The following is a 14,551-nucleotide window of genomic DNA, read 5'->3' as shown; positions in this document are numbered from 1 at the left end:
ATCTTCCTCTAAGATTTGTATCAGCCGACGATGGCATAAAATGTTATTGTTTGGCTTCCTTCTTTCTCCCGTTCAACCTTTGATGTCGTGTATGAGGAGTCTATTTTTGGTGACCGGAGCATATTGGCGACCTCATCGTCAGAGGGTTCATTCTGTGTTTTCTCATGTAGGACTGGGGTAGGTCCTTCCATCACTTGTTGGGGCGAAATTTCCTCCATGGCTTCCTCATCGTTAGTATCCGTACTCAATACAATGATACCAGGATCGACGACGTGTACTTCCTGTCTTACTCTATCTGGTCGATGTACTTGTACCACTTCTAGCACGACGCTCTACTTAGAGGTGGTTGTACTTTCATCTTCCTCTATGATTTGTATCCGCCGACGTTTTGCTTCTTCTCGTCTCATATTTTCTATAAATTTCTTCTTACTATCCATCTTTACTGCCCTCGCAGATCTCGGTATGTCTATGTGAGTTGCTTGCGGTTTCTTCAATATTTTATTGGTAACGTTTTCTCTTTGGATTGTCTCTTCCATTGACGGCAGTAATAATTTGGTATTGCTTAACGTCATCGATAGACCGGCGCACGGGGTAGTGGTGTTGAATTGCCTTAGAAATTTTAAATATTAAATATTATTTTCTCATTACAGTGCACTATAGGTAATTTAATCCATTTTTGTGACAAAGTCATTTTTTGCACAGTTATGTAAAAATATTTTTGAGTACAATTTTTTAAAACTAACCTTAAATAATTGTATACTACATTTTTCTAACAACCGCGTAACACGTGTTTAATACTTCCTTAGCATTTCGTTGATCTTGGTTTTTTTTTTCACTTTGCTATATGTTTTGTTTTGATTTTAACTGATTGCGCTGCGCACTCTTTTAGTTTATGTTTACATTTCAAACTGTTTATTCTTCTTCACTTTGTAATCTTTATGTTCTGTTTACACTTTATACTGTTTATATTTTGTCACTCTATGGTATTGGTCACTAGCAGTCTAAATAGAAATATTTCGGTCACTAGCACAACCTGTTGGCTGGCTACTGGCTGGCTCTGTTCTATGAGTGCTCGCCTTTTATATTATCACTAACATACCAACTCAACGGCGCTGCTTGTGTTGCCAATGTGTCACACATAATGGATCGTTGCCAATCCGCATCATTAATGTGTGGTCTCTCCGCTAGAGTACTTTCCGTTACCTTTTCACATTCAAACTGAGTCCACTATATATTTTCCATTTCAATTTTATTTCCGCACAAAAGACGCAGTAAATTAACAAATAAAATTCATTATATATGTGGACAAAAACGAGGCCTGCGAGTTTTGTCCTCACAAAGTTGATACTGTTGTATTGTTTTGGTACTATTTAAATAAACCAAGGACGATATGGTCCATTTTACAACCTTTTGAAATTCATAAATTCAAATATGAATTCGCTTACGTTGTGACACTTTCAGAAAGCTAATAGAAAATATTTTTTATGAATACCTAAAACCGCAAAAGGTTGAAAGAATCACAATATATATGATGTCCTTGATAATTAAGTTTCACGCATAATTAGAAAATTTGTTCATGAATTCATTTCAATGAACGGAACCATTAACAAAATATGGCTCAACATCGAACCTCAATCTTGACCGTGAAGGAGATTGAAATCGTGAGCATAATCGAAATCGGTGATCATGAATTTAATCATGAACGTGAATTTGTTCGCAAGTGCGATTTTTACGTGTGCTTAAATGGTAGGGTGAGTGCGAATTTTATCGACAACCTTTAATCTCAAAATCTGTAAAATCACTCTAAACACCAGTCGAACATCTTACCAGCGCCTTACCCACTCTAATGTTTATTATTAAATATGCACAGAAAAACTTTTGTTCTACACACACAATATTTATTCATCCCTTCATCGTCATCATTAGTTTCAACGATAACTTTGCGTGGAAAGGTATCACTTCATATACTTGATCGGGTTTATTCGAATGAAGTGGGAAAATTAGGCAGCGGCCAGCAATGCGTTTTATGAAAATAACTATTATTGTGGCCCTTGGTTTGGTCTTAGCATGCCTGGTCCAGAAGTACAGGCAATTGCAATATCCACTGCCGCCACCAGACATAGATTTGAATAAATATTGGGGACCCGGTAGTGGTGTCGGCTATAAGGAAAATGTGACTATTACAGCTTTCGATATTTCCGCTCAACCAGAGGTGAGTAAAACCAGCCAAGACTTGTCATATACCTATCATGGGTCAAGCATTTTTAGTAAAGATGCCTCAGTTTCGGCAATCACCTCTTTTTTGACGAAAACTTCTTCACAGCGTGCATTCTTTTGATGTCTGGGATCAGGATATCTAACCTATATCAAATATTGTGCTATTAACAAAATTCTTCTGGAAGGGATACGTATACACCCTCACAAAAAATCGCTTCTGTAACATATACTCCCAAACATATTTTGCTTCAAGCATATACATTTTTGGGTATTGCCCAAACATTTATATGTTTGATCTCTATCAATATATAATATGTTTGAAAGCATATTGGTCTAAACAATATATGTTTGGGTAGTCTATGTTCTAAACATTTTGTATTTTTGCATCCAAATTCAATAATGTTGTCTTCCAAAAAACAATATGTTATTATGTGACCATATAATATGTTTGGAAGCATTTTGCACCCAAAAATATTATATGCTTAAAAAAAATTCTCCCAAACAATATTGTGCTCAAAATTTTATTTATTTATTTATATATTTACAATCATAATGAATTATGAAAATAAACAGGTAATATAGGTGCTAACAACATAGGTTTTCGACCTGAATGCTCAAAATTTTGTTTCTGCCCAATTGTATATTCCCCGACATCTTTCTCACTTCCACGAGATTTTTTAATTCTTAGCACCTTTTTCTGTAATACGAACATTGTAGAAGAAATTATTCAATTTTATGATTTTTTTTTAATTTTAATTTTACCTTTTGCCGGACGGGGATTCGAACAGCGGACCACAGAGTTTGTAAGGATCAAAGAAGTAGCTGATCAATTGCCCAAGGAAAAATAAAATGTTAATTTTGTAATAACAATCAACAAACACCAACTTAATTCAATATCGCTCCCTGTTAAATAGTGCTCCAAGCTACTAAACACATATATGTTTATAGGCTATTTCTAAATTAATATATGTTTGCATCCAAGCATATTATATTTACAAACATTTTATGTCCCAAACATAATATGTTCTAACATATTAACATATATGTCCCAAACATGTTATGCTAGTTTATGAACATTATATACTTGCACTCAAAAATATTGTGTTTAAAAATTTAAAAAAAATTTGTTTATAGCCAAACATATGAAAAACAGTCTTTTTCATCCTTGTATAATCTAAAAGTTAATGATTTATCACTTCCTGTACTAGTTAGTATAAATTAATAATTAGGTAGTCATAAACTATCATGTTCGAGTAAAGGTAAAATACATAAAATAATAAATGCCAAAAACGTGTCTTTGAAGTAAAACAAATTTTCTTTAATGTAAAGAAAAACATTTTTGGTTTTCTTTAAACAGAATGTGTTTGGGGTATATGTTACAGAAGCGATTTTTGAGTGTGTCTATGTAATAGGTATTTTTAGTTAATGTGGTATTACAATTGTCTGAATAGTCTAAGTAAGCTTGATAAGCAACGGGGTGTCACTTAAACCTAACCTTGGTCGTATCAAATATTCTTTAACTTCCTTGAAATATTGAAGGAAACTGTTTATTTTTTTCCTAACAAGTTTGCGACTTTGCTATCTACCTTACTTCTTCATAATATACATTTTCATTTTATTTTCAGATAATCGAAGACTTAAAATTGCAATTAAATAGACCCATTCATCTACATGAACCATTGGAAGGTGTGGCCTTCGAATATGGTTTCAATTCAATCTATTTACAAAAAATCGTAAAATATTGGCGCGATGATTATTTGCCAAAATGGGAAGAACGAGAGAACCATCTAAAAAAATTTGACCATTTCCAGACTGAAATTCAAGGGTAAGTCATAATAGAGATAACTTTATAACAACTAACCTTAACGATATATATACCATCTTGTCTACTTGTTAGAAAAATAGTTTTTCCATATGTTCCGATATAAACAAAATGTGTTTGGCACAATTTTTAACCACAATATATTTAAGTGCAAACATGTAATGTTCCTAAACTAACACTAAATGTTTGGGACACATATGTTAATATGTTAGAATATATTATGTTTGGGGCATGAATGTTTTATAAAAATAATATGTGTGAATGTAAACATATATAAATTTACAAATTTCGAGTAACCATATATATTTTATTCAGAGAGCGACAGAGAGAGTATTGAGAAAGAGATAGAGATGGAAACCGGGTTTACGAAAGATATCAACATAACACTGCGAGAGAATGAAAAGAGAGCAAATTCTGTGAAACCGCTTGTATGTTATGTTGTTTCGGAAAACTGTTTTATAAAATTTGATATGCTTAAGTCCAAATATTATTTAATTTGAATATTAGAATGAGTATTCGGAGTAAAGAGAATAGACATTCGGAACCAAGAGAATAGACATTAAAAAAAACAGCATGTGATTCCGTCTTGAGAGCAGCATTTTATGTATGTGTGGACATGTGTTTTGTTTATCATTTTGGCATTATGGGCACAATTTTTTTCTTGGTTCGTTAAAAGAAATCGGAACCTATGCTAACCACTGCTCCACGTGGCCAACAAATGTATGTTTGTTGGCCACGTGTATGTTTCTATGTTTCTGTTAAATAATGTTATGTTTGCATGGACTCGTGGGCGCTGCACACTATGCTATATAAATGTAACTTATTACGATAATTGTCTATTGGTGACTATAACAGCTATGTAGCCCCGTGGTAGTGTGTTGGTTTACAAATTGCATGGTTTCCGGTTCGATTCTCCGTCCAGGCGAAAGGTAAAATTAAAAAAAAAATAAAATTGAATAATTTCTTCAACATTATTTGTATTACAGAAAAAGGTGCCAAGAACTAAAAATTATGTGAGGAAATTATGTGAGGGAATGAGCGCAAAATTATGTGAGGGAATGAGCGCAATCTTCTTGGGGAGAAAATTCTTCTAAGCATATAATATTTTTGGGCTCAAAATGCTTCCAAACATATAATATGTTCACATAAAACAAACATAATAATGTTTCGGCAATATCCAATAATATATGTGCTTCCTGCAAAATATGTTTGGAACATATGTTAGAGAAGCAATTTTTTGAGGGTGTAGACAAGACTAACTTATCCAAATCTAACGTAACGTATGTAGACTAACGTATCCTAATATACTCTTATACAAGTCAATAACAAATTTCCTTGTTTTGTTCTATCGAAATAAACAATGGCGAAGCTAAGAAACTTAACTCGTCTAAAAAATATAAAATGAAAAAAGTTAATAAGTTTATACGTATATAATATTTTAGCATTATGGGTATATAATTTAAGGAGAAACTATTCACAATTTGACGAGTATATTATGTATCCTCCGCCGTGGATTGCGTACAAAGTTCTACTAAAGACTGAAAGAGATGAAGGGAATTGATCTATTATTGAAAAAATGCCAGATACCAATCTACACAAGCCTATACGGACGTAAAAGACAGTTTTTCATATGTTTTGGTCTAAAAATTATATATTTTTAACTCAAATTTATTATTTTTAGGTGCAAACTTACAATGTTCATAAACTAGTATAACATGTTTGAGACATATAGTATGATAATATGGTAGAACATACACCCTCAAAAAAATTCGCTTCTGTAACATATACCCCAAACACATTTTGCTTCAAGCATATATATTTTCAGGATTGGTCCAAACAAAATATTGTTTGTATTGTTCAATCATATTATGTTTCACCTTAGGGCATACACTGGTAGTAAAAAAGTTTAATGAAATTTTCTTTCTGTGGATATATTTTTAAGGCGCCAATTGGTTACTTCCATTATTTTACTTGCAGCATACTCTCTAGGTCTCTCTTTCTAAACACATATATTTTTATAGGCTATTTCCTAATTAAAATATGTTTCCATCTAAGCATATGATATTTACAAACATTTTATGTCCCAAACATAATATGTTCTAACATATTAACATATATGTCCCAAACATGTTATGCTAGTTTATGAACATTATATGCTTGCACTTAAAAATATTGTGTTACAAAATTTGAGTTCCAAACATATAATTTTTATACCCAAACATATGAAAAACAGTCTTTTTCGTCCGTGTTGCTATGGAATTATGACGAACGCCAATAAGTCGATATGGGACAGTTTCTTAAAAAATTTATGTTGTGCTATCACACAAATATTAAACATATTCCAGATGTTTTCTTCTCACAAAATTCTGGAATACATCCGCGACGACAACTCAGTGGACGATGCACCTGCATCGTACCAGTACTGGACCTGCGACCATTGTGATCCACGTTCACACTGAAGCTCAGTAAATCAATCTTTTGTTTTTATACCCTCCACCATAGGATGGGGGTATATTAACTTTGTCATTCCGTTTGTAACACATCGAAATATTGCTCTAAGACCCCATAAAGTATATATATTCTGCATCGGGGTGAAATTCTGAGTCGATCTGAGCATGTCCGTCCGTCCGTCCGTCTGTTGAAATCACGCTAACTTCCGAACGAAACAAGCTATCGACTTGAAACTTGGCACAAGTACTTGTTATTGATGTAGGTCGGATGGTATTGCAAATGGGCCATATCGGCCCACTTTTACGTATAGCCCCCATATAAACGGACCCCCAAATTTGGCTTGCGATTGCTCTAAGAGAAGCAAATTTCATCCGATCCGGCTGAAATTTGGTACATGGTGTTAGTATATGATATTTAACAACCATGCCTAAAGTGGTCCATATCAGTCAATAATCATAAACCGATCTCGAGATTTGGTTTTGGAGCCTCTTGGTATGTGGCCGTTAACAACCATGCCTAACTAGGTCCATATCGATCCCCATTCACACCAAAATTGGTCCATATCAAGTTCACAATTGTATATAGCCCCCATATAAGCGACCCCCATATTTCAATTCTGGCTCTCTACCACGTATGGACTAACTCACAATTTAGAAAACGATATTAAGAAGTTTTAAGATACAATAACCCAAGTAATTCGATTGTGGATGACAGTCTTTAGTACAAGTTTGTGTGCAATCCATGGTGGAGGGTACATAAGATTCGGCCTTGCCGAACTTACGGCCGTATATACTTGTTTAAAATTTATTTTTTTTTTTTTTAACTTAGGATATTCCCTCTTGAAATTTTATGTCGTGAGTTTTCGAATTTTAAAGAAAAACATATTCGATTTAATTAATTAATTTTAAACATAAAAAGCTCAAAATATACACGTACAGAAAAAACATGTTTGGGCATGGTTGCATTTAATGCTTATCTAGAGCATGTAATATGCGCGAAAAACATGTATTTTGTCTTTGTAAAAATAATTTTCGAGCAGAGAAAAATACATGCTGGCAATAAGCATTTAAATGGTTCTCAAATGCCGAAAACATGTTCTATTATCTAAATGATAGAATTTGAGACCATTACATGGTCGAGAAAATCATGTACTTGACCATTAATTTTGTTTACTTTTTTGCAGGGAAAAAGTATTATTATAGGTTACGTATAGCTATGTTAGAACCATTACATGACTATAAAGACCATGTACATTGTTTTCGTGACCATTTAATTTTTTAACTTTTTTGCAGCGAAAATAATTTTATAACAAAACATTGAGTAGGTACACACTATTCATTTTGCCCATGTAGATTGTTGCTTGGAATGGACGTAGAATTTATTTATTCAGAAGTGACACGTGGTTTTATATGAACACAAAAGAGTAAAGTGTAATTGAAAAAAAATTACCTGGTTTTTGTTCTGCATTTGCTTAGGGTATACACGGCATAAATATGGCGTAAATATGGAATGATTATATATTGTTGAAATTGAACAAAAATAGAGCGTGTAAAATTATGTGTTGTTTGCTTGCACGACATTATAACATAAATACAAATAAACAATGAATTAGTTTATAAATAAATAAAAACAAATAAATAAATTAAGTTTTTCTTTTCTTTTCTCAAGTGGCGTCCTTTTATCGGAAAAAGTTTTTTTCAGAAACATGATTGTCACAATAATATTCGAAGAGCAAAATAATATAATAAGAGCTATTTTTGCGGTGACCATGTAACGTTTTCACCTTCAACCATGTTGGCTCAGTGAACATGGTGCTAAGAAAAATAAAAATGTTCTCATCTCAAATGTTATTTCATTGATAAAAATAATTTAGTTTAAATCAAAAGACAATGGTCACGATCTAAAATGTTATGGTATTCGTCAAAAATGTTTTTCTTCCAGTTAAAGGAACATGGTCACAACCTAAAATGTTTTGATCTTAATGAAAAAACTTTTTTCGTTGTCAAAAAAGGACGCCACTTGAGAAAAGAAAACACAAAATTAACTTTATTTATTTGTTTTTATACCCTCCACCATAGGATGGGGGTATATTAACTTTGTCATTCCGTTTGTAACACATCGAAATATTGCTCTAAGACCCCATAAAGTATATATATTCTGGGTCGTGGTGAAATTCTGAGTCGATCTGAGCATGTCCGTCCGTCCGTTACTCTATTGAAATCACGCTAACTTCCGAACTAAACAAGCTATCGACTTGAAACTTGGCACAAGTAGTAGTTATTGGCTTGCGATTGCTCTAAGAGAAGCAAATTTCATCCGATCCGGCTGAAATTTGGTACATGGTGTTGGTATATCTTCTGCAATGACCATGCAAAAATTGGTCCACATCGGCCCATAATTATATATAGCCTCCATATAAACCGATCCCCAGATTTGACCTCCGGAGCCTCTTAGAGGAGCAAAAGTCATCCGATCCGATTGAAATTTGGTCCGTGGTGTTAGTATATGGTCTCTAACAACCATGTCAAAATTGGTCCATATCGGTCCATAATTATATATAGCCCCCATATAAGCCGATCCCCAGATTTGACCTCCGGAGCCTCTTAAAGGAGCAAAATTCATCCGATCCGGTTGAAATTTGCAACGTGGTGTTAGTATATGCTCTCTAACAACCATGCAAGAATTGGTCCATATCGGTCCATAATTATATATAGCCCCCATATAAATCGATCCCCAGATTTGTCCCCCGGAGCCTCTTGGAGGAGCAAAATTCATCCAATCCGGTTGAAATTTGGAACGTGGTGTTAGTATAAGGCCGCTAATAACCATGCCAAAATTGGTCCATATCGGTCTATAGTTATATATAGGCGATCCCCAATCACACAAAAAATGGTCCTTATCGGTTCATAATCATGGTTGCTGCTCGAGCCAAAAATAATCTACCAACATTTTATTTTTATAGAAAACATTGTCAAAATATTATTTCTATAGAAAATTTTGTCAAAATTTTATTTCTATAGAAAATTTTGTCAAAATTTTATTTCTATAGAACATTTTGTCAAAATTTTATTTCTTTAGAAAATTTTGTCAGAATTTTATTTCTATAGAAAATTTTATCCGAATTTTGTTTTTAGAAATAGTGACACTATACATTAAGGACTCCAGATATTTCACATATGACGATAAGATATTTGAACAAACAAAAGGAATGCCCATGGGATCTCCTATATTTCCCATAGTCGCAGATATTATAATGGAGGAATTATTAGACGACGCAATGAATAAACTCTCAAAAAAGCCAAGATTTCTGACTAAATATGTTGATGACATATTTTGCATCATAGACAAAGACGAAATAGACAACACATTGACTACTCTTAACGTATTTAATCGACAACTTCAATTCACAATGGAATGTGAAAACGAAGGAAAATTGCCTTATCTTGACACAGTGGTTCAAAGACACAACATTCAACTAAGATTAAACTGGTACCAAAAGAACACAGCATCGGGAAGACTATTCAAGTTTCACTCCAATCATCCTCGACGAATTAAGATCAACACTGCTACAAATTTTATAAACAGGGTTTTAAACATAAGCGACGTAAAATTTCATAAGGCTAACGAGAAGAAAATACGACAGATTTTACAACAAAATGACTTCCCCAATAAGACAATTAGCGATCTTCTAAATTACGTGAAAAATAAAAAAGATACAAATGATGACAAACAGGAAGCCACATCTATGGTTTTCAAAAAGATGACATATGTCCCAGGCTTCTCCGAAAGATTTGAAAAATCAAACATATACAACAAGGCCCAAAAATGTAACAAAACGATATTGTAAGGAGAAAGTCTATTACTTTGTAAAATGTAAATACAATTAATGTTATATTTTTGTTTCAAAACATTGTTAAAGTTAATATTGTAAAATATTTAAATTATTACAATTTTTTATTACAATTTTACAATATTTAAATTATATACAATTTGAAGATGATCACCGATGGTGTATCGAAATATCCGAGAACAGCAATATTTCAATAAAAAGTAATGAAAAACATTAACACCAGCATTTTTCATTAGTCCATGACCTCAACCAAACAAATAATCCCAAAATTGCAAATTTAATTTCTATAGAACATTTTTTCCAAATTTTACTTCTATAGAAAATGTTGTCAAAATTTTATTTCTATAGAAACTTTAAACTTAATTATATACGTATTTAATCGGCCTTTTTTAGTTTAATATATACCACGTATGGACTATGTGGTATATATAAAATATATAAAATAAATATAAATAAATTAACACAAAACAGTAATTCCGTATTCTCCATCCATTCCAAGCAACAATCTACACGCGACTGACGCGCAAAATGAAAATCGTGTATACCTCAATGTTTTTATAAAATTCTTTTCGCTGCAAAAAGTTAAAAAATTAAATGGTCACGCAAAAATTTACATGGTCTTTATGGCCATGTAATGGTTCTAAACATGTCTATACCTAACCTATAAAAATACTTTTTTCCCTGCAAAAAAGTCGACAAATTGAATGGTCAGGTCACATGATTTTCCTGACCATGTAATGGTCTCAAATTCTATCATTTAAATAGTCGAAAATTTTGCGGCATTTGAGAACCATTTAAATGCTTATTGCCAGCATACATTTTTCTCTGGTCGAAAATTATTTTTACAAAGACCAAATACATGGTTTTCGCGACAATTACATGATCTAGATAAGTATTAAATGGATGCGGCAACTATGTCCAAACATGTTGTTTTTTGTGCGTGTAGTTTAAATTCAAAGATTTTGACCTTCCCTTAAGGATTTTGGTATTGATTCTGAGGCAAAGATGCTGATTCTCTAATATAACGACATTTTTAAGAGAGCTATTTGATTTTATATCAAGACGCTATACATTTTAAATAAATACAATTCCGTTCTCTTTTTACGATATATCCACAAAGGTATTCATGTACAAATAAATGTCAGTTTAAAACTCCAAATTATAGCAGATACAAATCAAAACACGTTTTCTTAATTAAAACGAAAAAAAAATGGAAAGATGCAAACTCTTCAAAATAAATATTAGCCTATTATTGAAACTTTTCCGTCTGTAATATGAAAAATGTTGCCTTACCTTAATTTTGTATAAATTTCGTGTCCTCACATTTCGATTTCAAAATCTTTCATATTAGGTCAATATTTTTTTCAGTGTAAGTGAAAGAAAAAACCTTTAGATCCAAGAACACTTTAAGATTGTGACTTTTTTTATTCATTATAGACTAAAGATTCTTTTATTCATGAAAACCCTAAAAATGTGAAAAATAAGAAAGTCCTACCTCTATTGATTTTACATGGCTGGCCTGGTTCGGTGCGAGAGTTCTATGATATTATTCCAATGCTGACTACACCTAGTGAGGATAATGATTACGTTTTTGAAGTCATTGCTCCTAGTTTGCCCGGTTATGGTTGGTCCCAGGTAAATATTTTCTAATATACTTTAGACAGAAATGTTTCTAAAACTTTGCTTCTTATTTTAGGCGGCATCTAAGAAACACATGGATAACTCACAAATTGCTGTTATTCTCCGCCATCTGATGGTGCGTTTGGGTCATGAAAAATTCATAATTCATGGTGGTGATTGGGGTTCTATCATTGGCTCCAACTTGGCTGCTCTCTTTCCACAAAATACTCTGGCTTATCATTCCAACTTATGCGTCAATTTTAGTCCACTTGGTGTAATTAATGGCGTCATCTCTAGATTAGTGCCAAATTTCTTCTATGAAAAGAAACATTCCAAATTCTTTAAAACAGTGCGAGAATATGTGGCCTTTGTTTTAGAAGAGTTTGGCTATTTTCATTTGCAAGCAACTAAACCCGATACTATTGGCACTGTTCTCTCACATAATCCTATTGGTTTGGCCGCCTATATCCTTGAAAAATTCTCGTCAGTGACCAATAGCGAATTTAAACATTTGAATGATGGTGGTTTGACCAAACATTACACCTTAGATAGTCTACTTGACAACATTATGATCTACTACATCACCAATTCCATAACCACATCGCAGCGTTTGTATGCAGAAAACGTCTCGAAATCGTATTTGGGAAAAGAATTAGAAAGAGTGACCGTCAAGGCTCCAGCTGGTTGTGCCCACTTTCTACACGATATTGATCATCACACCGATTACCAACTAAGGAGTAAATTTATCAATCTCATCCACACCGCATACTATGAGGATGGAGGTCACTTTATTGCAATGGAAATGCCAAGGATTTTGTATGAAGATTTTATAGAATTTATTAAGAAGGCTAATCTGTAATAGCATTAGAGGCAGATATTCGTTGTCCTAAAAGCCCTTATTTATTTATTTAAGGAAAGGAATTACAGCTCGAGTTAATTTGTACATAATTTAAAGGGTCAAAGATGGCGAAAGACGCATCCATATGGCCTAAAGTTTCGTCCCAAGAACGAAAATGTTTTCTATACTATGGAAAATCTTTCACTACGTCTTTGTTAATATATTTTTCTATTTCCGTAGCGCATATTGTAGAAGTTAATAAATATATGTATAGGGCTGTTTTCTTTTTGCACCAGTGCAAGTCGCGCCGATCTTGCCAGATTGTGCTTTGATAAAGTGACGCTTCATCGATTCACAATAGCACTTTATTGTGACAAATTTATCGAAAAACATGTAATTCAAAGTGCACTGAAAAAACAGTGAACCCACCAGGAAGAAAAATTTCGGTTAATTGTAGAAAATTTTGAATATTTTGAGAAAATTTTAACTAAACAGTATAACAAACGCTGGCATCACGCCGATGTCATTAAAATAAGTAAATATTTTTCTACAAGTTCAAGAAAATTTACTAGACATACACTGAAAAACAGTGAACCCTTTTCCATTGCAAAATGAACTAAACTGTAGTAATATTGACCATGATTTAGCCCTTAAGATTTTTATACCCTCCATCATAGGATGGGGGTATATTAACTTTGTCATTCCGTTTGTAACACATCGAAATATTGTTCTAAGACCCCATAAAGTATATATATTCTGGGTCGTGGTGAAATTCGGAGTCGATCTAAGCATGTCCGTCCGTCCGTCCGTCCGTCTGTTGAAATCACGCTAACTTCCGAACGAAACAAGCTATCGACTTGAAACTTGGCACAAGTAGTTGTTATCGATGTAGGTCGGATGGTATTGAAAATGGGCCATATCGGTCCACTTTTACGTATAGCCTCCATATAAAGGGAACCTCAGATTTGGCTTGTGGAGCCTCTAGCAGAAGTATATTTCATCCGATCCGACTGAAATTTGGTATGTGGTGTTAATATATGGTCTCTAACAACCATGCAAAAATTGGTCCACATCGGTCCATAATTATATATAGCCCCCATATAAACCGATCTCCAGATTTGGCTTGCGGAGGCTAAAAAAGAAGCAAATTTCATCCGATCTGGCTGAAATTTGGTACATGGTGTTGGTATATGGTTTCTAATAATCATGCAAAAATTGGTCCACATCGGTCTATAATTATATATAGCCCCCATATAAACCGATCCCCAGATTTGGCTTGCGGAGCCTCAAAGAGAAGCAAATTTCATCCGATCCGGCTGAAATTTGGTACATGGTGTTGGTATATGGTCTCTAAAAACCATGCAAAAATTGGTCCATATCGGTCCTTAATTATATATAGCCCCCATATAAACCGATCCCCAGATTTGGCTTGTGGAGCCTCTAAGAGAAGCATATTTCATCCGATCCGGCTGAAATTTTGGTACATGGTGTTGGTATATGGTTTCTAACAATCATGCAAAAATTGGTCCACATCGGTCCATAATTATATATAGCCCCCATATAAACCGATCCCCAGATTTGGCTTGCGGAGCCTCAAAGAGAAGCAAATTTCATCCGATCCGGCTGAAATTTGGTACATGATGTTGGTATATGGTCTCTAACAACCATGCAAAAATTGGTCCACAGCGGTCCATAATTATATATAGACCCCATATAAACCGATCTTCAGATTTGGCTTGCGAAGCCTCAAAGA

General features: G+C 33.6%; 1 protein-coding gene across 1 annotated transcript; it reads left to right on the top strand.

Annotated features, from left to right (window-relative positions):
• Positions 1-1,923: 1,923 nt before the first annotated feature.
• Positions 1,924-12,908, top strand: LOC142237845 (juvenile hormone epoxide hydrolase 1-like). The gene is made up of 5 exons (XM_075309286.1): positions 1,924-2,212; positions 3,843-4,042; positions 4,553-4,560; positions 11,785-11,975; positions 12,037-12,908. The coding sequence occupies exons 1-5, from the start codon at positions 2,018-2,020 to the stop codon at positions 12,817-12,819; spliced, it is 1,377 nt and encodes a 458-aa protein (XP_075165401.1). The 5' UTR covers positions 1,924-2,017; the 3' UTR covers positions 12,820-12,908.
• Positions 12,909-14,551: the final 1,643 nt, after the last annotated feature.

The sequence above is a fragment of the Haematobia irritans genome, chromosome 5, assembly GCF_050003625.1.
Source record: "Haematobia irritans isolate KBUSLIRL chromosome 5, ASM5000362v1, whole genome shotgun sequence".
NCBI classification, from domain to species: Eukaryota; Metazoa; Arthropoda; class Insecta; order Diptera; family Muscidae; genus Haematobia; species Haematobia irritans.
This window is presented reverse-complemented; position numbering and strand designations above follow the sequence as displayed.